Source organism: Carassius auratus, chromosome 9 (genome assembly GCF_003368295.1).
Source record: "Carassius auratus strain Wakin chromosome 9, ASM336829v1, whole genome shotgun sequence".
Lineage (NCBI taxonomy): Eukaryota > Metazoa > Chordata > Actinopteri > Cypriniformes > Cyprinidae > Carassius > Carassius auratus.
In genome coordinates, this window is record NC_039251.1 from 6,444,756 (window position 1) to 6,472,088 (window position 27,333).

At 33.1% G+C, this 27,333-nt stretch overlaps 1 protein-coding gene across 1 annotated transcript in view; it reads right to left on the reverse strand.

Annotated features, from left to right (window-relative positions):
- Window positions 1-9,395: 9,395 nt before the first annotated feature.
- Window positions 9,396-27,333, reverse strand: part of baz2bb (bromodomain adjacent to zinc finger domain, 2Bb) — a 72,628-nt gene continuing 54,690 nt past the window's right edge. Inside the window, 16 exon segments of the mRNA XM_026271141.1 lie at window positions 9,396-10,377; window positions 10,379-10,429; window positions 11,577-11,720; window positions 11,801-12,063; window positions 15,287-15,433; window positions 15,540-15,675; window positions 17,131-17,414; window positions 18,238-18,398; window positions 18,469-18,624; window positions 19,562-19,799; window positions 21,140-21,684; window positions 23,058-23,202; window positions 23,890-23,952; window positions 24,790-25,021; window positions 25,334-25,408; window positions 26,370-26,593. Coding sequence (XP_026126926.1) covers window positions 10,278-10,377; window positions 10,379-10,429; window positions 11,577-11,720; window positions 11,801-12,063; window positions 15,287-15,433; window positions 15,540-15,675; window positions 17,131-17,414; window positions 18,238-18,398; window positions 18,469-18,624; window positions 19,562-19,799; window positions 21,140-21,684; window positions 23,058-23,202; window positions 23,890-23,952; window positions 24,790-25,021; window positions 25,334-25,408; window positions 26,370-26,593 — 2,964 coding nt within the window. The 3' untranslated portion in view covers window positions 9,396-10,277.

Below are 27,333 nucleotides of genomic sequence, written 5' to 3' on the forward strand. Positions count from 1 at the left end.
GTCTTGCAAGCTTTTGAATGAGAATTGAATCGGACTGTGAAATTTGTGTCAAAACCCAGCCCTAATATATGTATGTGTGTGTGTGTGTGTGTGTGTGTTAACACCCTATAGCTTTGTTAAAGTCCCCCTATTATGGACCTTTAATGAAGTGTGTAACACGGCTCTAAGGGAATGAAAACATCCTGCTAAGTTTGAAATCTGAAGGTGCACGCGCTCTAATGTGCGGCACTGGAGTTGTGTCTCTCATAGACAGCGCTGTCAGCATGCATCACCTGTCATTTACAATGGAGAGGTTGCTGATTGCATGAGGAGCTGGAGAGAGCTGTGGGAATCGTGCGTGTGTGATCAATATGTAGTCATCTCTGGACTCACCGCAGCAGCAGGTTCTGATGACTGCAGCAGCTCTTCATTCATTAGCGCAGAGCTCCAGCTTCTCCTGAGGACCCCACCGGACAACCACGAGACTAACAGAAGCATCTGATTGGCTCGAACTGCAGCCTTCATCAATGCAGGTGATAAACTCAACCAATCAATCAACTCCCTACAGAGGACAGTCAGAATTAACCTGAGCTGCTTCAGGCAGTTTGAAGCATTGCATTTTTAGGTGACAAGTTCTGCTAAGAAAATTGGTTTGAATTTTAATTATGTGTGTGTGTGTGTGTATGTATGTGTCTGTGTGTATATCTGTATTGTATATGTATGTGTACAATTTAGAATAAAACTATATAGTTTACAGAAAAACTGTGTAAATGTTTAGCTTCAAATAAATCAATTACTAAGCCAAATAAAAATCTTTAAAAAAAATAAAGTTGTATACAGTTTAATAAATTAATAATTGATTTGCATAAATAATAATAATAAAAAATTACATAATACACCTTAGGAGTACAGTACTATAGGGAAAAGAACAAAAATGTAACAATTTAATAGAAATACTTTTTTTTCCCTCTTTTCTTTTATTTTCAAATAATACCAATATTCACAATATTTTTCAGAGTATAAATTGGGTCTTTACATGAAAACATGAATTTTAGAAAGGGGGTTCCTCACTTGAGGATGATCATATTTTAGTGTTCATTGCATCTAACACTTTTTTTTATCTTTAGGAGTAAAAGTATAATTTTAAAGACTTATGAAGAAAATATGAGTTGTTTTCCATTCAAAACTCAGAGCTACAGACTGTTAGAAGTGCTCAGGGGGTTCGGAGAGGTTTTAAGCAGGTTGCTATACAGGTCATTTTTTGTAATAATAATAATAATAATAATAGTATAATTATATAATAATAATGATTTCTAGCTTTCTTGAACTAGTATGAAAGCATGAAGCACATTGTCTGTGTGTTGAGAATTAGATTTGGTTCGCTTCGTGAATGTATCGTTCGGATCAGTCTTGTGAACTACTTTGCACATGTCCAAATCTGCCTCGCTGGTATGTCAATAACTCATCCTTTTAGCTTTACCTTCAGTTTTCTGATTTAATAAAACCATGCACTGTAAATAAACAACGTGCTTCTTTCTCTTGTTTTATTGGTGAATGTTAATGGTGAGAAGCTCTAACCTTGGACCGACATTTTCAATGGTTCAGCTGGAAAACTAAGAGAAAGCACAAATGAATGTCATTTTATTGTAAATAGTTCCTGAAATGATTTTTCTATGATAATGGACATTATAACATTTCAGTAAGCTTCCCTTGTGTTGAATGGGGAGCATTGATCTAGTGTTCAGACGGTCAAACAGTGTCAGTATTCAGCACAAGCAGGTGGACTTACACGCTTCTGCACTTTCATCTCCAATTCTCCAGATATTCACCGTCTGATCCTTAGAGCCAGAGGCAAACCACGGCATGCAGACACATATCTACAGCAGAGACACAGAAATAACAGAAAAAGTCCATTTAGTCAGACACAAACTGCTGTGAAAATATATGTGTGAATATACTGCAAAAAAATTAAATTAAAAACACTTCTGCACATTACAGCATTACAACAAGTGACTTGTTTTATGAATGAGTCACGAAATCACTGATTCTTTCAACCGATTCGATTAAAAACACTGATTCATGCAGGAATCAAACAAGTGACCGTCACTGAATCATTCACAGAAAGGATTTGTTCTAAAACACTGAATATATAGAAAGCAACTTTCTTTCCTGAATGAATCAATCTCGAATGAATCAGTGTTTTTAAAAGAATCATTTGTGTGAACGATTCTGCAATTCACTCATATAGACGTATTTCATTCCTGAATGAATGAGTGTTTTTAAATGAATCATTTGTGTGAACGATTCTGCAATTCACTCATATAGACTTATTTAGTTCCTGAATTAATCAGTGTTTTTAAATGAATCATTTGTGTGAACGATTCTGCAATTCACTCATATAGACTTATTTAGTTCCTGAATGAATCAATGTTTTTAAATGAATCATTTGTGTGAACGATTCTGCAATTCACTCATATAGACTTATATCGTTCCTGAATGAATCAGTGTTTTTAAATGAATCATTTGTGTGAAAGATTCTGCAATTCACTCATATAGACTTATTTAGTTCCTGAATGAATCAGTGTTTTTAAATGAATCATTTGTGTGAACGATTCTGCAATTCACTCATATAGACTTATATCGTTCCTGAATGAATCAGTGTTTTTAAATGAATCATTTGTGTGAAAGATTCTGCAATTCACTCATATAGACGTATTTCATTCCTGAATGAATCAGTGTTTTTAAATGAATCATTTGTGTGAAAGATTCTGCAATTCACTCATATAGACGTATTTCATTCCTGAATGAATGAGTGTTTTTAAATGAATCATTTGTGTGAACAATTCTGCAATTCACTCATATAGACTTATTTAGTTCCTGAATGAATCAGTGTTTTTAAATGAATCATTTGTGTGAACGATTCTGTAATTCACTCATATAGACTTATTCATTCCTGAATGAATCAGTGTTTTAGAACAAATTGTTTTTGTGCAAGATTCAGAGACTCTCGTAGACAGTCGCTTGTTTAGTTCCTGAATGAATCAGTTTTTTTAATTGAATACTTTCCAGGAATGATTCAGTGACTCTCACAGAAAGTAGCTTGTTTCATTCTTGAATAAATCTGAGCTTTTGAATGAGAAAAGTTATGAATGAAATACATGATTTATGAAAACAATTTTCATCTGATATTCAGTCTAATAGACAGTCGCTTGTTTCGTTCCTGAATGAATAGTTCAAGATTTGTGAATGATTCATATATGATTGGGTAAATGCATCATTCACTTAAACAATTTGTTCAACAGCACAAACATAATCAGTAACGAAGCAAGCAAAAATTATAAACACTGATTTGTTCATTCAGTAATGCCATAATGTAAAATTGTTTCTTTAAATTAATATGAACTCACAGCAAAACCGAATGCAGAATTAATAACAGAACGACTGAAATGTTTGGAAACTATTACGGAACTCTACAGGATTTGAAGTGGAATGTTGAAGGTATTCTAATTTCAGTTTCAAACGGAACGGAACTCTGTATCAAAATTCTGTATTAATCTGCAGTGTGACTCTGGATTCATATGAAGAGATTCAGAGACTCCGTGATGCTGTTCACACACACACACACACACACACACACACACACACACACACAGGTTCATCATGTGTTTGGGGCAGTAGCTGCAGGTGACAGAGCATCTCAACCACATACTCTGATCGATCAATTAATAAGAAGATGAAGTGTGTGACAGTGAGAGGGACAGACAGATTTATGATGTGTTTTATAAACCTGTCAGCACATACTGTATGTCATCCAGAAACACATCCATCACGCCAGACAGATACTGCATGAGTAAATACAAAAACTAATTGCATTTTGGCAAAGCATAAATAATGGATCTCTAAATCACATGGTTTTGGAATATTTAAATATAAATAATCTTTCATTAATCAAACTCTGGTTTGTTTCCCAAACCTTTGCTGGTAAATAATGCTGTATATATACTGTATACTGTATATACTTACGATATTTTTGTGGTTAATGCATGACTTTTTTTTTTTTAATGCTCTACATAAAGAAAGTCCAAGAACTGTCATAGTCATATTTCTTCTTCTGGATCGGTGTTCATTAATAGATGCATTTTGTGGTTTGTTAACAGTATTTTTGATGCAATAAACTCAAACCGTAAGAATAAAGGTGCCAATCACTCACCGCTTCATAGACGGTCACCGTTTTATCCACAGACCTGAAAATAGAGCCAAATAAAATCCATATTTACATCATGCTGTGTTGTTTGTCACCAGCATCTAAACTCCGACAGATCTTTGTTCCTCAAAAGTGTTGAAATCCAGCATTAAACACTGAGATCAGACTCTGATGCCACAGATCCATCTGCTGGTCACAGTGTGTCAAACTAAATATGCAACATAAAATATACTGTGTCTAATCAAATTAAATAGAAATATTAGATCTCAAACACAAAAAAAAAAAAAAAAAAAAAAAAACTTAAACACAAATTAGAAATGTTGACTTGGCTGAAATAAACTTAATTACAATTTTATGTTACTAAAAATTAAACAAAAATCTATTAAAGCTAAATATAAAATATAAAAAATTACTAGCAAATGATCAAATTTAATCTAAATAAAAATGTTAATAAATACTATAATAGTATTTACAGGAAATAATGCTAAGGTAACTAAAATAACACTGAATAGTAGGCAAAAACCAATATATATTGTGCAGCAAATACAGCTAAACAAACATTTGTGGTCATATGTCTATAGGTTTTTTTTTATATGCTAAAATATTGTCTCTTCACACTGTGCAAAATAAAACTCAAAAACTCTAATAAACAAAACAGAATTTAAAAAAGTAATAAATAAAAGTGAGCTAGTGTTTGTCAGCAGCAGTGATGTGATGAGTGGGCGGGGCTTACCCAGTCCAATGAGAACGCACAGCAGAGCACAGGAGCAGACACATCTCCTGACCCGTGCATAAACACACACACTGAAGCACTGTGGGAAAACAGATCAAGCTATTTAGTGACTCGAAGTACTGTTCAGAACCTAGCGAGCTGTCTAACTAGACAGCATTTTATGAGATGATAGGAGCAGTGCAAAGGATGGTTTAAAGGCTGTGTTTTTCTTCAGAGCAGCATTTTCCTTCTTTCAAAAGGCAATTCCATTCCAGTCATCTTTACAAAATAGACCCAATGTGCAAAAAGTGAGGTGGGGAAAAATGTTCAGTACAAATATACCCTGTGCAATTACACACACACACACACACACACACACACACAGTACAGACCAAAAGTTTGGAAACATTACTATTTTTATTGTTTTTGAAAGAAGTTTCTTCTGCTCATCAAGCCTGCATTTATTTGATCAAAAATACCGAAAAAACAATAATATTGTGAAATATTATTACAACTTAAAATAATAGTTTTCTATTTGAATATACTTAAAAATAATAATTTATTCCTGTGTTGCAAAGCAGAATTTTCAGCATCATTACTCCAGTCTTCAGTGTCGCATGTAACATCAGTCGATCACATGATCATTTAGAAATCATTCTAATATTCTGATTTATTATGAGTGTTGGAAACAGTTCTGCTGTCTGATATATTTGATGAAGAAAAGGTTAAAAAGAACTGCATTTATTCAAAATAAAACAAAACATTCTAACAATCTATATTCTAATAATATATTTTCTAATATATTTTATTTACTATCACTTTTTATCAATTTAACACATCCTTGCTGAATAAAAGTATTAATTTTATAAAAAGAAAAAGAAAAAAAAAGACTGACCCCAAATTACTGACAAGTAGTGTATATTATTATTACAAAATATTTATATTTTAAAAACATAGCTTCTTTTTTTTTCTTTTTATTCATCAAAATATCCTAAAAGAGTATCACATGTTCTGAAAAAATATTAAGCAGCAGAACTGTGTCCAGCTTTGATAATGAATCATAATATTAGAATGATTTCTAAAGGATCATGTGATAATGATCCTAAAAATCAGCTGTGCATCACAGAAATAAACGATAATTTAAAGTAGAATACATTTAAAAAACATTATTTTAAATTGTAATAATATTTCACAATATTACATTTGTTTCTGTATTTTTGATCAAATAAATGCAGGCTTGATGAGCAGAAGAAACTTCTTTCAAAAACATTATATAATGTATGTACGTAGGTACTTACGTACATGTATATATAAATATACATATACAGATACATACATATAAATACCTGGTTGAGATTAACTATTTACATTAGTATATACTACGATATATCGCAATATATATAGAAAACTTGGGTTTTGAAAATGCATGTGCCTTGTGTTTTCTTTACTCGACTAATTTTTGTAATGCAATCAAGTCATGGCAAATACATGTGTGTAGCACGATTTCTTAGTTCAAATCTATTACACGATTAAAACAAATAGTCCCAGTGCCATTCACTTAATGCCTCATCTGCAGCCGTTCTAGGTGCACATTAAAACTTCATTAATACAAATATTTGTTTCTTTTCAACACCGAGACCACAGATGCATTATATGTTGCCAAGGACACATGAACGTGATTAAACCATTGACTTAAGTTCAGCATTCACTTCAGATCAACTAATGACATCAATCACTCAGACTCTGAAACACAACACTGGTCACGTCAGTCAGAAAATCAAACATCATGCACGTTCTGCCTCCACACACACACACACACACACTCCTGCGAGACACAATATCCCAGCAGCCCCTGTGATTGACTGCTGCTTATCTGCATGTGTGCGTAAAACTAAAGTGTGTGTGAAGATTCCCAGCAGGCCACAGCGGCAGACACACAAAGCCCGCTCTGACGCCTGCCGCTGAGGATTAGGGATTAAACAGAGGATGTTCAACAAAACTATCACAGCTACAACGATCAATCAGAAGCATCCCGTCTCAGAACTACTCCTATACATTCACACCTAAAGCAGATTAGATCCAAATAGTAGATAGTAGATATTGTTGAGAAATTTGCATCTATGGATATTACTGTGGGTCATATAACCTTTTCTATTATGAAAGTTGATAAATATAAAATGCTATTACAATTTTAAGTATTTGATTTAATATACTACATACACTTTCAATATACTTTTTATCTAAACATTCTGACCTTGTTTCAGAACTGCAAGATACACACCTACAATTGCTTTAAAAAAGTCAAAATCATGGAGAATATTTTCAGTCGTTGTTTCCCTCACTTTAAACTTATTTTTTTTGACATTGAATGCCAGGTGCAGTGATGGAGACAGAGAGTACCTGCTGTTGCATGCTGGGAAATAATCCATATCCTCAGTCTGTTATCCTGCCCATCAGAGGCCAATCGAAACTTGACTGTCTGGCCATCTGAACACACACACACACACACACACACACACACACGACTAATCAAGATTATCCTGATGTTTGAGTTCCCTGTAAAGATAATTACAGTATATTCACTCCTGTCATTTATAATGGGAATATAATTATACTTGTAAACAACACTAATTATTTCCTGCCATAAACTGATCCTGAACAGAAAGACTGTTTTGGAGTATGTCAAAAGTTACACATTCATCACATCTAATTTTATGGCTGTCTGAGAAAAAATATTATTTTTACTTATACATGGTCTTTGTCTGCTTTAAATAAAGTACACAAGCAACATTATGTTACTTCATATGTATAACACAATACACTATGATAAATACAAACCATTAGTTTATGTGTTATAAATCATCAAAAGCTTTAACCACAAATAAGCAAATATTATAATACATTAAAACTGTTCTTATGAATATTCATGAGATACAACATTTTTAAAGGTTTTTTTTAAATAATGCATTATGCATTCATCATAATACCAAGAAAACCCTTATAATATATTTTAAATTAAATTAAATAATATAAACAAAATAATCCCTAAACTGTGCAATAAAATGGGATTATTTGCAGAGTAATTATAAAACTAATACTAAACCATTAAAAAAAAATTGTTACTTGAATTAAAACAAACATAAACCGAAATAAAAGAGAATATACAAAAATAACCTTTTTTCCGCTAACTGTGAAGACTTCGTTTCTCATTTTCGTTTAGTTTAACTTGACACAAATAGCTAATTCAAAACAAAATATTTGTAAAACTAATAATAAAAATCAAATGGATGGACATGTTATACGCAATTCAAAAAATCTTATATTTAGGTCTAAAAATAGGCTACATTGTTTTGTTTCGTTTTGTTTTATATGTGCAGACCATAATGGAGCAATTCTAATTTCAAATAAGAGCATAACAATGGCAAATAAATAAATAAAAGTTCTGAGATTGAATTATTTTAATGTCAGTTATGGTGTTTTTCTGTCTAAACGGGCATCAGTCTGATGAGATTAATATCCACCAGACTTCATGCTCATAGAAAAACCTCAGACTTTGCCACAAGGCTGCAGGTCAGTCCCATCAGTGTCCAGCAGAGGGAGTCATAACCATCTACAGCAGAAGAGAGATCACTGAAGCTTATCTGAGGACACAATGGCAGCAGTTAGATCTAATGCATACGTGGAATCTTGTTAAAAATAATGTAGGTGTAATAAAATAAAATAAAAAATAAATTAAAAATACAAAAATTGTCAAAAATAATTTATAATTTATAAATAATTATTAATTATTATGCATAAATAAATTACGTATTACATTGTTTTGTACTTATTTATGCATTACGTCTCAACATTAATGCATTTATTTTATTTTTTTTAAACTGACAAATGAAATTTGAAACTTTACAGCGTCTTTGACCGCCACAGCCCCGTCGAACACGCCGCACATCAATAAGTATATTACTAAAAGGCTGAAATTATTGTTATTAATAAATGACTAGTCATAATCTACTTGACTACAATGACAGTGGATAAAATTAATAATTACTATTAGTATTATTATCAATAAAGATCACTAAAAGCCTGAAAATATTGTTTTTTAAATAAGCAGTAATAATCTACTTGACTAAGCAAGTAAATTGGATAAACAAAAAATTGGATAACAAAAAGTAATTGGATAAAATAATATATATATATAAGTATATCAAGTATATCACTACTTGATATCTACTTGACTACAATGACAGGATAAATTGAAAAAAAGAGAAAAACAAAAGAAAAAAAAATATATACAGCTTTTTTAAAACAAATGAAAGTTAAAAAGTCAAATTTAAATATAAAAATAGACAAAAAATGTAATGAACTAAAGGAAAGACTCATCATAATTCTGTTGCAGGAGTAGATTTGAGAAGAAGAGACAGAAATACAGCTGTAAGAGGAGACGCACAGTCATCGAAACAAATACAAATAAATCCACACTTACAGATTAAACACAACCAGGCTGCTTGGAAACATTTTATTAAATATCAGACACAAACTAGAGAAAATAAAACTCCTACAAAACAGAACGCTACACCTTCATGGCAATATCTTCACACAGGAGAATTCAAGTATAGTGACTTCAGTAGCAGAAGAGTCACTGCAGTCCATTACATTAATCATCATGTAAACTAGATTTCATCACAACAGCTTTTTTGCACGCGCAACACTGGCCGTCACAATGCAAGAGCGTTTGCTACGCCGTCTGATTTCCAGATATGGTTTGGAGGATTTTTTTAAATCAGTTTTATTGTTGCAATAACGATGTAAAAAATCCAGCGCAAACTGGATGAACACTTGTGCATCAGAATAGTTTGAGGTTGGAGAAGTTGTAAAAACGGTGGATTTCTGAAGGCACTGCTGTTTTCAGAAAGTGCCGTATTAAAACGCATGAAAAGATACAACTATTAAAAAGGCATAAACGATGCTGGAGTCTTAATACAATATTCAGAACCGATATTAAACATTAATAGTCATATGTCACGATGGCCCGTTTAGGAATTTGTGATTTAAAGCATAGACATTTTTACCTAAATGCAGCTTTATAATGAAACCAGAATGGATCTTCGGCGCATAATTATGTAAACAGCTTATTGTTTCATATCTGATCAAGAAAACACATTCAATTTTGATTTTTAAAGCAGTTTTGTCTCTTTTTCCATAAAAAGCGAAGACCTTTTAAGTCATAAATAATTAAAAACAAATTTCATACACAGTACACGGACTATAATATTAACGTTTATTTAAAAAGAAAGAAAAAAACTGAACATATTTACAAGATGTTTTTGAAAGCACTGCTGTTCTCACAGTTGTGTCCCTGTACTTGATTTGTGAAAGACGCTGGTCTCAGTCGTGTCTCAGCAGCTCGCTCCATCTCTTCTGGAAAAAGCGTCTCATCGCGTGTCCCGCTCGGCCGATGTCTGAACTATCCTCGTTGAACTTCTCAGTTATCGAACACCAGGTTCACGTCAATGATGAAAGTCTCGAGATTCAAGTACCTGCGGTGAAAAAAGTCAAGATTATGATTGTGATGGCAAATAGTGAGGTATTAAATACTGGTGCATATAAACTGTGTTTAGTGCAAAATATTGATGAAAAACGGGGAAAAACTGGATACAAAAAACAAAAACAAAAATACTGTTTGGTTAAAATAATCATTCCACTGAGAATAAAAAGTAAAAAAAATAAAATAAAGGAACACAAAAATAAATTAATAATATTATTAAAAATAATAATTATTATTATTAGTATCATCAATGTATATTATCAAAAGCATGAAAATGTGTTTTTAAATAAATTAATCTACTTCACTCAAATGAATGTTAAAATAAAAAAATTTATTAAAAAAAAAAAATCACAAAAAGGGTTAAAATAATGTTTAAAAAAATAAATAAATTACTTGACTCGAATGTTAAAATATAATAAATTAATAAATATGAATAAATAAAAAAATGGTAAAAATAATGTTTTTTTTAAATAAATTACTTAATCTACTTGACTCGAATGAATGTTAAAATAAAAAAATAATAAATATAAATCACCAAAATAGTAAAAAAAACAATTACTTGATCTACTCAACTCAAATGACTGTTTGGTTAAAATTATGGTCTACTATAAAACAAAAAAGTGAAATACAATAAAAAAAATAACAATAGTGAATATACAAAAATAATAAAAAAAAATATATAAATATAGTGTTTTAAATAAATAAATAATAGTGAATAAAACAATAAAAATATTTGTAAATGTTTTTAAATAGTGAATAAAATATAAACCAAAAAATATATATTGATAAATAGTGTTTTAAATAGATAAATAAATAGTGAATAAAATATAAAACAATAAAAATATTTGTAAAAAATTTGCTTTAAATAAATAAATAAATAATAGTGAATAAAATATAAAACAATACAAATATATATAAAAATAATGTTTTTAATAAATAAATAATAGTGAATACAATATAAAACAATATAAATTTTTTTTTTAAAATTGTTAAATATATGACTAGTCTCAATCTACTTAATAAAATAAAAATGATCATCATCATCATCAATAAATCTCAAATAAAAATGATCATACTATCATTTTAGTATTATCTACTAATAAGTGGTTAATAATGACTAGTTAACTGGTGATACGCACTGGCTGCTGGAGAGTTTGTCTCTGATAGTAGAGAAGTCCATGGGCTTCCTGATGATCTTGCGGTATCCCGGGACAGATTTGGGGTTGACGGGTGTCAGAAAGGGTCCGGCGTCCTCATGGCTCTCCAGCTCAGCCAACAGTATCCTGAAAAAGAGCGATAGCTGATTCACACACACACACACACTGAAGGACACTGGCTGAAGACTGAAGCTCTGGTACACTACCTGCACAAGGACAGGTCTCTACTGTGCTCTCTGGATGTTTTGGGACTCTCCTGCTTTGCCGAGTTAGTGGAAGGACTCTCGTCCGTCTTCCTCTTCTTCATGTCCTTTGACAGTTTTCTGGGTGTGCTGTTGGCGCTGCTCAAAGTCTCCTCCGAGTCTCCAGCCACAGACGGTTTCTTGTGCCGCTTGGCCTCAGCAGGTTTCTTCAGGCCTCCGCTGGAGCGGATCACGGCCTGCTTGGTCTTCAGGGACTGACGGCTCGCCTGCACAGAGACGAACGCTTTCGTGAGGAAACTAGATCTCCAAACACGGGCCGAAGACTCTGATGACTTCATGAGGACCAGACACCTGCAGCATTCATGGCCTTTAAATCTAGCTACACATTTAAGTTTATTTAGAGATGCATGTGTGCTTAAGAATTGAAATCAGATGGAGGGATTGGGAAGGAATATAATATTTATGGTTTTAAATGGTTCATTGTTAAGCCAAATTCTCCAGTGATTTCCCAAAAGTTGGTCCTAATACAAAACTAAAATAGGAGACAATAACAAATACTGTAAATATTATAAATGTTTTAATTCTAAGTTTTATAATAAATGATAAGTGCAGTAATAATTTAGAAAATTACTACTACTCAAACTCTTGACTAATTTTATGATTTATAATAATAATAAATGCAGTAAAATTCAGAGTAAATAAAAAAAAAAGTAATCCAAAATGCAGTAAAAATATTTTAATAAAAATATAAAAAAATAAGTTATAATATTATATTCTAACTCTGACCTTATTTATATTTATATATAGTATATATACACAAAAACATTTATTATTACATTGTTTATATATATATATATATATATATATATATATATATATATATATATTAGGGGTGTAACGATACGCGTATTCGTATTGAACCGTTCGGTACGAGGCTTTCGGTTCGGTACGCGGTACGCATTATGTACCGAACGGTTCGTTGGACTAATTAATTAAATTTGGAAAATAAAAAAGGTGTGTGAAATATAATGTTATGCGTTCAACAAGGTAGCCCAATAACCCAAACGACGTAACAGGCAATGCCCCTGACACCCCCGAAGAAAAAAAAACACCAACTTATATGTTTATGTTAGGCTACTCAGCAGGCGCTCGCTCACTCAGTACGCGCTGGAGGCTCGGTACTGAGCCCCGCACGTCACCTGTAGGAGAGAAAAAACATCAATCCGTGGCGACGGTTTTGCAATCCGTCCCCTCAGTTTATAAACCGTGCTCATGAATTAATAAACTGTTCACTCGGTTTAACAAATCGTACCCAGGATTAACAAACCGTGCCCACGAATTCCCAGTCCGTGCGTTTAGATTGTGTAAACCGTACCCTCGGTTTTTGAATCCGTACCCACGAATTCATAATCCGTGCGCACGCTTTCGCAATCCGTTCCCTCGGATTTGAAAACTGACACGCATTTTACACTTAACAGTGAAACATGCATCTAACTCCGGCAGGTGGGGTGAGGTGGGTGGAGCTTAGTATAATAAAATCACAAAAATAAGTCTTCATGTTAAGAAAGAATTGTACACAAGCATTTCCAAAACTGTCAAAGGTTATTTAAAAATAAAGCAATTCACAAATTATTTTATGACAAATATTTTTACTGTCTTGTACTCATTTATTTAGCCTACAAATTAAAATTATAAAAAATAACTTTATTTTTATTTGTATCATTATTATATATTATTAAACAGGTTATGCATAAGAATCTTTTATCCAAAATAACTTACAAAAGAGGAAAAAATTACTCCAGAGTCAGTCACAATGCCAGGTTTATTGCACAATAATAATCAAGTGCTATTATAGATTATCAGCAATTGAACAAGATTTTAATGCGCATCTTTCTTATTAAATCTTTGTATTCCACCTCGTACTACACTTGATAGAGAATCACTTAAGACACTTTGCTGTAAACCTATTCCACATAATAATATTCAATAAAACTGTATGTTAACACGTAGGAGTTTGCTGCATGAATCCGTGAGTACGGTTTACAAATCCGAGGGAACGGATTGCGAAAGCGTGCGCACGGATTATGAATTCGTGGGTACGGATTCAAAAACCGAGGGTACGGTTTACAAAATCTAAGTGCACGGATTGGAAATTCGTGGGCACGGTTTGTTAATCCGTGGGCACGATTAGTTAAATCGAGTGAACAGTTTATGAATTCGTGAGTACGGTTTATAAACTGAGGGGACGGATTGCAAAACCGTCGCCACGGATTGCTTTTTTTTCTCCTACAGGTGACGTCCCGGGCTCCGTATACGGACATCACCACAGCGAATGGTGCATTTACGTTATAGCCGCGGATATGAGACCTTACTCTGTAGTGGAAAACGCAGGTTTTAAGAACATGCTTAATGTAATTGAGCCCCATTACAATATTCCTTCACGAGCCCATTTCAGACAGACCGTAATTCCTGCTTTGTTCCAAAAAACATAAGCCCAAATAGAGAACCAATTGAGTAAAAACACACTAAATATAAAGAGTTATAGAGTTCCATATAAAAAGAGTTACATCTTTGTATTTGTTCATAACCACTACAACAATATTACATTTAATTTTTAAAAAAAAATTTATAAGGAGCTATTTTTGTTTTATACAGTATGCTGCTAAGAAAACACCATAGAAGATGGGTAAAGAATAGCTCCATCATTGTTCAATGTAAAAAAAACACATACTTTGTTAGTTTTAATAAATAAAACATTTTTAAAAAAACCGAACCGTACCGAACCGAACCGTGACATCAGTGTATTGAACCGAACCGAACCGTGAATTTTGTGAACCGTTACACCCCTAATATATATATATATATATATATATATATATATATATATTTTTATTGTTGATAATTTTATGATTTATAAAAATAACAATACATTTTGCAGTAAAATAAAGAATTGTATTATTATTACTGTAGTTGCCGTGTCATAAGTATTAGTACAACTAGTAGTAATAATTCTATCATTTATAAAATTAATAAGTATAGTAGTAAAATTTGTAGTAAATAAAAGTAATGAAGAATGCAGTAAAAAAATATGTTTTTGATAATATTATAATATAAAATGTATTAAAACTGTGACACTATAATAATAATAAATAAATAATTATATTATAATGAAGTATACATTTTACTAATACGTTCATGTTTTTATATTATTGCTATTTATGAAAAAGGGTTAGGGTTTAAATAAAGGGTTTAAATAAATTAAAAAAATGTTATTAATTAATATTGTTGTTTTCAGTGTGCCAAGTAGTAGTAGTAATAATAATAATAATAATAATAATACTATTAACTGAACACTTAAACATTAGTCAAATGGACTACTTTTATTATACTTTCATGGTGTTTTTGGTCAATATAAACTGACATCTTCTGAAAATATTCTTCTGAAATTTCCTGCATCGACGCACTGGAGAGTGTTACTGAAGTGTGCACCTGTGATATGCAGGCCGGGCAGAACCAGTCTCCGTCTGGTATGCTGCTGATCCTGGGTTTATGGCAGTACGTGTGGCATCCTCGATCACATCCATCACACAGCAGCAGCAGCTCCTCGCTGTCACTCTTACAGCAGATCTGACAGTACTGAGCCAGAAACACATCTGGATCACTTCACTTCAAACTGAACACCACACAGATCGCACCCTCCGTGCCCATCACGCCACACAAGCTGTGGACTCCCAGCACTCACCACTCTCATGATGGACTTGTCCCAGGCGATGGACTTGTGCAGCTGCTGCAGACACAGAGAGAGCTGACTGGCACTGTGCACCTCGGCCACAGCTTTACGCCACTGTCTCAGTCCTGGAGCCAGATCTTCCTCAGCCCTGCCACAGACACACAGATTACAGCACTGCACACAAGCAATACAGCAACACAGAATACAATGCTACAATTCAACAAAATACTAGATGATAAAATGTATTTTGGGAGATTGGGAGAGCATTTAGTACATGCATTTACAGGTCATACATATTTCTTACTGGCCATGAAAGAGTGTTTTGCATTTTCTTTTATTTCATTAAAAATAATAAAATGGGGAAAAAAAGTATGTATATTTGTCCTTTTAACAATGCAATTATTGATTTTTTTTGCTTTAGTGATGTTCGAATGTTTTTGAATCTACCAAATAAAAATACAATAAAATGCATTAAAACTAAATTATTAAATGAAATATTAAAATGCAATAAAACAAAAACATTGACTTTTAAAAGGTTGTAATAAATAAATAAGACCAGGGTCTAAAGTAATCTTTGTCACACACCAATTGTGAGAGCATTTAGAGGTCATAAACATTAGCATTTGCAAAAATTTCCAAAAAAAAAAAAAAAAATTAATCTGTTTTCAAGAACAATGCAATTATTTAGCATTTCCCCTTGCATCTGTGATGATCAGATTCCTTAGAATTTTCCAAAAGTTCTCACAAAAAAGTGAAGAGCCGATTTTTTCCGATTTAGTGCATTGTTGATTTTTATCCCCAACTGAGTGAAGGCTTTATTTAGGCTAAATTTGCAACCTGGTTAGTATTACTATTATAATTGTAATTACTCAGAACTCTGACCTTAGGACTAATTATGAATAATAATATTGTGGTTTTTTTTTTTTTTTACCTATTACGTAACTCTTATGTAGTATTTTAGTTTACCTAAGATTATCACTCCTCTTATCGCTGACCATTTGTTAAAATTAATAAATAAATACATAGTTATACAGCACATTATAATTACTAATAGCATTATTATTATTATTATTATTATTATTAACAATATCAACAATTAATAATTAATTGATAATAATGTAAATTAATAATAATACTATAATAATAATAATAAAATAAATGAACAAATAATTAAATTCGGTAGAATAATTTAATACAGTTAAATAAAATTAAATCACAGTATTATCAATATTTTTTTTATTAATAATGAATAATAATAAAAATCAGCAACCAATGATTTACATTGAATACATTTATTCCAATTGAATTATTATTATTACTATTATTGTTTGCTGTTATTTATTTATGTAGAATAATTTGGAGCTCTATTTATTCCCCTTTCTGTGGCGGTCTCTTTAGGAAGCGCTGCGTGTGGAAGGCAGATGACTGGATGTAGCGAGGCTGTGGTTATTGTAGATGCAGACAGTGTCTCATGCTCATGCTTCACAAGCCAAAGAGTGAAGGTTGCAGTGTAAATGGGAAACAAGCAGCACAGCCATAAACCCACAGATGCACACAGCCACAGTGAAGCGTGGAGAGCGGCAGACGAATCTGGAAGACCTACCCGTCCCCATCAGCTCTAGCAGGTGAGGGCGCAGGGGCCGGTACTGAGACCGTTCCCACGTTATCCAGTCTGATCTGAATGGTGCTGCTTAAAGGGCTCTTCAGGTACCTTCGCTCGATGTTCCTCTCCAGCTCCGCCAGACGTGTCACTGCTATATCCAGAGGGTTGTTCGCTCGACGTGTGATGCTGCTGACGCTTTTGTCTTTGCAGTTTTGCACGACGGGTTTGTGCTCGAAATACAGCAGGTCTTCACTTTGTGACTGCGGCGCTGGATGCATCCAGCCCTGTCCAAAAAACAAACATAACACTTTCATACGGCACTGCAGTGTTGAAACATTAACGCTCTTAACCTGGATCTATTGATCCTACTTCATCTTAAGCTACAGCAACTCCATTTACTCTCATTTCTGATACTGTACTCTTAGATTTTAATCCATGGCCCCTAGTGGCATTATTTGGACTTCATGTTAATGTTGCTAAAAGGCTTATATTAATAAACTGGAAAAAGGCTTCCCTCCCAACTGCTCTCATTGGATGCATGACGGGTTACAGTTAATTAAAATAGAAAAAAGTTATTCACGATGCTTGTTGATGCAGAAAAACCTTTTATTATTTGGCAACCCTTCACTTCATGTATTTTATTTTACTCCCAGCTGGTTGTGATTCTATACAAAGCTTTTTTCCTCTTGCTTTAATCCTTTTCAGCATTGTCTCAAGTTTTGGTGTATTTTATGTATACATGTTCTTATTATTATTGTTATTTGTTAGCATATAGCATATATATATATATATATATATATATATATATATATATATATATATATATATATATATATATATATATATATATATATATATATATATATATATATTTAAAACATACATGTTAAAATTAAATAATATAATTAATCAATTATATTATTATTATCAGCGACTATTATTATTATCATCATTTTATTTTATCAGTTGTTAAACATTTATTGCCTTTTTCCTTTTTGAAAAGCATCAATAAAATGTTTTATGCTAAAAAAAAAGCTCTCATAGGCACAGACAAGAAAAGAGGATTGATTATGTATAATAATGTTGATTAAAATCCAGATTTCATACCTTAACCTGCAGACTGGCTGAGGTGACCTTGTGCTCCAGTTGCTCCACCTGCTGCAGGACACTGATGTCCATGTCCATGGCCTGTTCCTCCACGCACCAGCTCTGGACGGTGTCCTCAGAGACCTGACTGTCCTCCAGCTCAGAGACGTCGATCACAGTCACTGCACACAGAGAGAAAGCTGAGAGCACTGCACTCCAAGCATCTCAAACAGAGACACCACGAGCTCCTACCATCTCTGTTCCTGCCGCAGACCTGCCCCATGTAACCCATGTGTTTCTGCAGCTGCTTCTGCAGCGCTCTTTCTCGAATCCCTCGGGAGTGGCACGCTTTCTCTAAAGATCGTAACTCCTCAACATCAGTCACCTTCCACCAGCCAGTCAACATCTCTACAAGACAAACACAACACAAAAATACAGCTTTGTTGAGCCTGCTTCAAGAATATCTCCATATTAGTCATTTTTTAATAGATAACGGAGATGATTTCAATAGAGTAACTACTATTTCAATCAAACACTCAGTCGCTGGAATAAAAAAGTAGATTACAAATATTTAATGTAATAAATAAAGTACAGTAAAATCTAGTAACCTCTTTTTGATTATTTTCATACTCGTTTTAAATTTTATTTTACATTTTACATTAAAGTTTTATACAATTAAAATATTTACTCATACATTAAATTATTATTACTGTATATATACATTTATAATATACTACCATTGAAAAGTTTTAAGTCAGAAAAGAAAAAAATATGATTAAGGATGCATTAAATTCACTAACTGACAAAGACAATTATAATGTTACAGAAGATTTATACTACAAATAAACACTGTTCTTTTGAACTTTATATTTATTAAGGAATCCTAAAAAAATAAAAACGTGTCAAGATTAACACAAAAATATTAAGCAGCAAAAACTGTTTTCATAATAATAATAAAAATAATAATTCTAAAGGATCATGTGACACTGAAGACTGGAGTAATTATGTTATAAAATACAGAGTTGATCACTGTAATAAATTACATTTTAAAGTATATTGTAACAGAAAACAGTTATTTTAAATTGTAATAATATTTCACAACATCCATGTTTTTACTATGAATTTGGTCAAATAAATGCAGCCTTGGTGAGCAGAAGACAGATATAATAGAGTTACATTTATAATATTCACCTGCATATATTTTTCCTAAAATTGAAAATGCCACACAAAAATGGATCTTTAATCATCTCATGACGAGATGAGGAATCAGACGGCTGTGCAAAAAAAAAAAGAATAATACTAAAGACAAACTCTTTGCTCTCTCATGATGTTGTCTCAGGCTTACCTTCAGGAATAGGTTGAGGTGAAGGGTAATCCTGGTTCCTGGGCACCTCGATGAGCGGTGAGGGTGTGGAGATGTGTTTCTCTGCTGGAGACTCTGGAGAATCACTCGTATCGACGTTCAGGTTTGAGGATTGGGGAATGCCTCGGATCATCTGAGCCATGGAAACACCAGAGAACGGCACGTTTGGACTCAAATTTCCACTGGACCAAGCACAGAAGGGCAAATCTATAATGGGCAACTGCACAGAATGAGAAAAATACATTAGGTTCCCAAACGAGGTGCATAAGTTGGTGCTTATAATTAAACCAAATGTCAAATTAAAATAAAATAATTGTGGGTGCACGATTAATCTAAATAAAACTAAAATGGCAAAACAGCCATGTGCGATTATCAAATCAAAGGCTGCAATTTAATTAAGTAGATGGATTTTGGCAATGCAATGTGTGCTAGGTTTACTTTATTTACATGTTTGCATAATTCCCAACATTTTTGAGAAATTATATTTCAGTTTATATGAAATTATAATATACATATTATATAGTATTATATATTATTTATATAACATTTTACAGAACAAGAGTACTTTACAAAAGTAATATATTTATATAATTTATTACACAATATACATTTTCATAATCAAGAGCTAAAACAACAACAATAATTATAAGTGTATTATAATTCATGTACTTTGTAGTGCAGCCCTACATATATTTTTTCTTTTATTAAAAATAATAATATTTGAAATAAAATATAGAACAAATTGCAATTTACAATAAATGTATAAATTGTTACAATACATATATTTTAGTTCTGGTCAATGATTATTATTATTTTTAAATCATGATTAATCACATGGTTGTCTGCGATTAATCGCATTGTTCTGCACAAAACTAATAACGCATTCAAAAGTAGTGTATTGTGCACTTTTATCATTTGAAAGTACTGCTATATGAACAAAAGTGCAATAACATTTGGTTTGCAAACACTTAACAAATAAGGTGCTTTTTAAAGCAGTATTGCTTTTACATAGTAGCAGTTAAAATATTTATTGTAAATCTTAACTTATACCATTAATGTAATTAAATGAAAAACAAGCTATTTGTCACTGCCAGGACATTAAGTTTTTTATCTAAAATATTTTATAGTTTGTTAAAAAAAACAGTTATGCTGAGAGTCCAGAGCCTTGATCATGACATTATAACAGGCATCTTCCGACTAGACACCTGCACAATTATAAGTGACTTCATTATTTAAGTATTATAGTCTTACTCATACACCTGCCTGCTGTTGCTTCTGTTTGCTTTTAGATGGAAAAGCTGCCCATAACCTGTTTTCTTAGTAATAATAGCATGGCAAAACGAACTTGACAAACAATCCAGTGTATCTTCTTCTTTTGGACACGTTTGTTGATTTCTGGCCAATGACCAATCAGAGGTGTTTACGTTTCATCGCGTAGTTACAGTCAAATAATTTTTGTAAATTTGTTAGATCGTGACGAATGAGTGAGAGTTTTTAATTCATTTAAAAGGAGCACTCTTTGCATGCTGTATACGATGATTTATAAACATAGGATCATACCTGCAGTGCTGCTAATGGAAAGTTATTGACAGTGCTGTAGGAGCCAGCAGAGGCCGCTGTGGTCTGAGCTGAGGAAGATGATGCTGAAGGTGGACCTTCAGTCAGAGACGAGACGTCACATGGAGAGCGAGGCAGCAGACTGAACCAGTGAGCGTTTCTCTCGGTCAGAACCTTATACAGCTGCTCGTTACGGATCTGCTGTTGGGCATTAGTGAGGTAGGTGTTGTTGAGGAGACACGAATCACTGAGATCAGGTTTAACGTCACGGTTAGGGGTTCTGGGTAATGTAGTCTGCGGTCTTGGGCTGCTGTATTGTTGACAAGAGACCTCAGAAGACATCTTAGCTACTTCCAGCAGCTTGCTGAGCTTGGAGAACGAATCCGGTTTCTGCAGGAAGAGGTTGAGAGAATCTACATCCTGCGGAGGTTCGGGTTTCATCTCAGCGGTGCCGTGTTTTTCTTCTGGTTCCTCTGCCGGCTCCTCTTTGACCTGGACGAGGTGAGCTTTCTTCATCCTCTCACGCTCTCGCTGCAATTCCTCAGGACCTGAAGGAGCACAAGTTATCATCATCAGCAGCACATTTATACAATGCTTTGTTTCAATAAAATAACAGGCCATGTTTATAAAAAAATTAGAAAAATGGTCATGGTCATATTCCCTCATAAAAGGAGGATATAATGAAAAATATTTTATATATATTCCTTAAATATTGCTTATATGTGGCCCTTATATGTGAACAAAATTAAGATTTATACATTACCTGAAAGCTGAATAAATAAGCTTTCCATTGATGTATGGTTATTTTATGATAGGACAATATTTATTCGAGATACAACTATTTGAAAATCTGGAATCTGAGAGTGCAAAAAAAAAAAAATCAAAAAATTAAGAAAATCCCCTTTAAAGTTTCCCAAATGAATTCTTAGCAATGAATATTATTAACCAAAAATTAAGTTTTGATATATTTATAGTAGGAAATTTACTTAATATCTTCATGGAAAATTATCTTTACTTAATATCCTAATGATTTTGACATTAAATAAATATTGATTATTTTGACCCGAACAATGTTTTTTTGGCTATTGTTACAAATATACCCCAGAGACTTAAGACTGCTTTTGTGCTCCAGGGTCACATACCTTTCTTATACACCATAATATTTACTGTATATTATTTATATATTATATATGTGTATTTATTAACTACAAGTCAAAAGTTAGCAATAATAATATATATATATTTTTTTTAAGAAGTCTCTTCTGCACACCAAGGCTGCATTTATTTGATCGAAAATACAGTAAAAAAACAGTAATATTGTGTAATAATATTGCAATTTAAAAGAAAGTTTTCTTTTTTGAATATACTTTAAAATGTAATTCATTTCTGTGATACACAGTTGAATTTTCAGCAACTTTTTTACCATTTCGAATTAATTTTTGTATTTAATATTTCCCTTTGCTAATGAAAGTTTGTCTCAAACTCGCAGTTGTGAGTTCTAAAGTCAGAATTGAAATAAGATATAAACTCTTAATTCTTAGAAATATAAGTCAAAGACAAAAAAAGTAGAAGAGATGCAAATTTGCAATTGTGAGAAAAATTCAAAATTGTTAAAGTTACAGTAACCTTATTTTTTTATACAGTAGAGGATACAGGCTTCCATGCAAGGCACAGTCTAAATGATGGCTTGACAGTCTTAATGTTAAAAAGAAGTCTTATATAATTTTACAGGCAAATTCAACTAGATTTGAAGTGAGTAAATCATAAAATAATTCAATTTTTCTCAACTATTGCTTAAATATCTTTTTGGGTTTTAAACATTGGACCCGGTTTCTGTCATGTCCTGTAATCTTGACCGATGCTTCCTTCAGAAGATGCCCTTGTCTTCACATAATGATCTTATTCAGTCTCATTCTCTCACCCTCTCCACTCTCCAGTCCCTCCACAAAGATCCCGCCACACTGCGGCAGAACCCAGTAGCGTCGTTTATAACGGTCCTGACCGAACATCACGGAGCGCAGGGAATGAGAGGCTTCGAACAGCTTCCGACGGATCTGAGTCTGTTGCTGAAACACAATCAATACGACAGATGCATTCGACTTCATCTTGCTTTATTAAAACTATTTGGAAATATGCATGTGGACAAGTAATGAATCTGTCATATCTCCACACATTTAGTTAAAGCAAGTATAGGCCTGTTATCCTCCTGGGAGCCAGCTCTTCACTTCTGTCCTCTATGGAGGACGTTTGTTTTTAATGAATTGAATGAGATTTTGCCTGTGGTGTCTTGCCTTCATTTTCTTAATAACTGATTCCTGATGTCCTCTACAGGCGACATACAAGACGTTTTTTGTTCTGTCTCTCTTTATTTGGTTGGTTATGCATTTTCGGCTGATGTAATAACATTCAGTCCCTAGGATTTATTCATACACAGACCTTTTAACTCTATAAAGCAAATTTCTAAGGCATCTAAATGATACTGATATCATTTTATGTAAGCATTATGCTATACTGTTAGAGAGATCTCATCGATTTACGTTACAAGCATCAGAATTTAATCTTGCTTTTTGGCCATATAAATATAAATATCAGGATCTGCACCGAATTGCTATTTTTGCTCAGTTTGGGCCTCAGTAAACTGAGATGTTTAATTTTTCACATATTCTCAGTATTTCATTCTATATGAGCCACAAAAGCCTGATGTACTAAATATGATACTTAACAAAAACATCCCAAATCTGATGATCATTTACCTTGCTGAGCTTCTCGATCTGTCTCTCCAGCTCCTCAGTGCTTGTGATTTGATCACCTTCATCCTGCAAAACAAGACCAAGAACAGCTGACATGCTGCTAAAACATCACCATGAGTTCAATCTTCTTTCCAGAAATTAGTTTTGGTTCCATAAACACAAATTAAACCAATTTAAGAGCTCAGTGCAAAAAAAAGAAAAAAAAAAAGAAAAAAAAAAAGAAAAAAAAAAAAAAAGACTGAAAATCCAATGTCAGATGAATACATTTTGAACACATACTGTACATTAGGGTCATTCCATGTCAAATCAAATCAAATTTCAGATACTTCACCCGCTTTTAATTTTGAATATTAAGAAGGAAAATAATAGATCATAACCCTACATGCAAAGTGACCACATTTGGTTTTTCAGCCATTGAAAATTGGATAAAATTCAACAATCTGTACACAAAGCCACATCAAAATCTCCATCTCTCGGGGAATTAACCATGTACAGCCATAAATATTAGGATATTGAAAAAAAAAGGTAGTCAAGAATTAAAATCTACAAGGATATTATGATATCTTTAATACTTTTTGAGTTAAAGGCACGCTAATGTTGGGGGGAAAAGTGCTTTTTCCAATTTTTGGACTTTCACCATTAGTATTTATTGCAATGAGTATCGCCAATCTCGGTGTAAAAATAACATGTATAATATAAATAACAATACTGCGGAGTGCCATGTTTATAAAGTACATTATCCCACCCTGAAATCTGGGTCCAAATCTCAGGTGCCAATTGTAATTTTGGTCCCCTTTACAAAACAGTGGATTACTCCGTAAACAATTATCCATGGCATTTCATATTTTGGCTTTCCTCTTCATTTCTATATTTTTTTCACAAAGAAAAAAAAAAGCTCTCTACCTCATCTTCACATGCTTCTGCTTTTTTCCCTTTCTTCCCACCAAAATCATCTTCATCCTCATCCTCCTCTCCCTGTTCATCGCTGTCATCATCTTCCTCATCGTCTTCATCACTCTCTCCTCCTTTGCGCTTGCGTTTACGGCTGTTCGCAGGCGTACTGATGGACTGACCCTCCTCTCCTCCAACGCTGCTCTCTCGCTTTCCCGTCCTCTTAGCATAGATGCTTCTCAGTCTGAAAAATAACAGCAGCCCAAAAAATGATGCATGACAATCTAACTGAACAGAGCATCATAATTCAATTATAACTAGATCTATAGATCAGAACTAGATCAAAATATTGTTGAGTACTGAAATGCAAGGTGAATGGAATTGCAATAGTGTCTCTTTATATTTGTCATATTCAAAAAAGTAAACTGTGTATCATGGACCACGGGAAGACTAGCGTCTGCTATGAGAAATGTGATTAGAGTTTTGCATTATACATTTAAGATCAGTAAGTGAATACTGCATGTGTGTAACTGATGAGTGTAATCAAGTGTCTCACTTCCGTAGGTTCCCCTCGATCACCCATTTGTCTCGTCGCAGGTTAGTCATATTCTCAATGTTTTTGTCCATCTCACTGTGCAAAGACGACAAAGAAAATGTAAATCTTGTGCATGAAACACTCAAATTTCTAAGCAGCTTGGTTGGCATGACTAAAATCTTACATTATTTGTAATTGTTCTATATATTTTTCTATACATCATCTCACACTCTATTTTATTTTACTGGAAAAATATTAAACAAACAGTGGTCATTACAATATAATAACCACTTTTTCCCTTAGCATTATTTAGTTAAACAATCTATGTATGCATATATATATATATATATGTGTGTGTGTGTGTGTGTGTGTGAGTGTGTGTGTGTGTGTGTGTGTGTGTGTGTGTGTGTGTGTTTTACTGGAAAATACTAAGGAATAAAATGGTTATTATATTGTAACCACCACTGTTTGCTTAGTGAAAACTGAAAAATCCTATTTTAAAAAAAAAGACATTTACCTGCAAATTTATATAAAATAAACAAATGGTTAAATTTGTGGCTAAAACAAGATATTACAACGCCCCTTATTAAGCTAATTTACACTTGCAAATGAGCATAACATATGTATTTTAATATGTATAATTTAGAAAACATTTTTTCTTTTTTCTTTTATTTAGAAAACATTCATATGATTTAAAGTAGAATTATTATTATATGATTTAAACCAGTAAAAACTATTTCAGATGTTTTTCATATTCTTCAGCCAGTGGGTGGGCGGGCATTATGCTGTGAAGCATGACGTATCAAGTCAAAGAAATATTGACAGGACTATAAAAAGTTGACTTTTTAACTTTGCAGATCAAATACATGCACAAATAGCTATATTACACACTAAATAAAAGGTAAACAATGCATGCAAAGTGCCCTTAAAGTATATATATTTCTGCCATTGCACAATGTATATGGGCATTTTTCCTGCTCCGTTCATTCTTTAGTGCAGCATCAGTTTTCCACTTCCACCGTACACATGCAGAGCTCCTGAAGTGAGATGAGCGCACCTGACCACACTCTTGCTGCAGGACAGCTCATTGACCAGGAAGGCCAGTACAGAGGCTTTCTGAGACGGCGTGTGGGCCTGGAAAGCTTTGGTCTTCAAACTCTCGGCCAACGGTGCCAGTTCAGTCTGTCCACAGTGAGCTTCCATATAGATCTGCAGCACCTCGGACACATTGTCCCGGTTCAGACCCACGTTAGTCACATGGTCTCCCAGAGCTGTCTTTGCCTGTAGTGATCAAAACATCCAAACAAAAGAACAGAGCGATGCAATGAGGAATTCAGTGTGACAAAGGCAGCCAGTTACGCTCGAAGGGAACTGAATATTCATGATAATCTGAAGGCACGGTTAAATCGTTTCATTTAGGAGTTTAAGGCGGGGAAGAGGCTTTTTATTAAGACTGTGAATGCATGTGAGATGAGGGGCTGAACTGAATCCCTTTCTCTTTATTAGAGATATTCAGCTTGAAGAAGAGCAGCAGAAACCGTGCACGAATAAGGATCAGACAGATTTTTACCCACATCTGTGATGATTATAAGACATTCAAATGAGAAAAATAAATCAAATTAAAAAATATGAGATCAAATCATGTTGATTGACAATCAATTACTGTTTTGCTTTTCAGATAATTTCCTTTTTGCAAAAATAGAATACAAGTGAATATAAAAATAACCACTGATAACCACTGTTTTGTACTGTTTAAAAAAAAAAAAGAAATCCATGCTCCAAAGTCCCGATCTGAATAATGATTCGCAAACCAACATTTCAGTTCGGGACTTCAGATCTAAATCAAAACAGTTTGTGATGATCTGAATAAAGAATAAATAAATAAGCACTCTGAAGTCTTGTCCTGAATCAAAATGATGAGAATGAAATGATTCACGATCCGATCGGAGCGCTTCTAAACAGTGAATCATTTAGTGACACGAACTGATTCAGTTTCCAAAAGCTCGGTTAAAGTTTGGGGT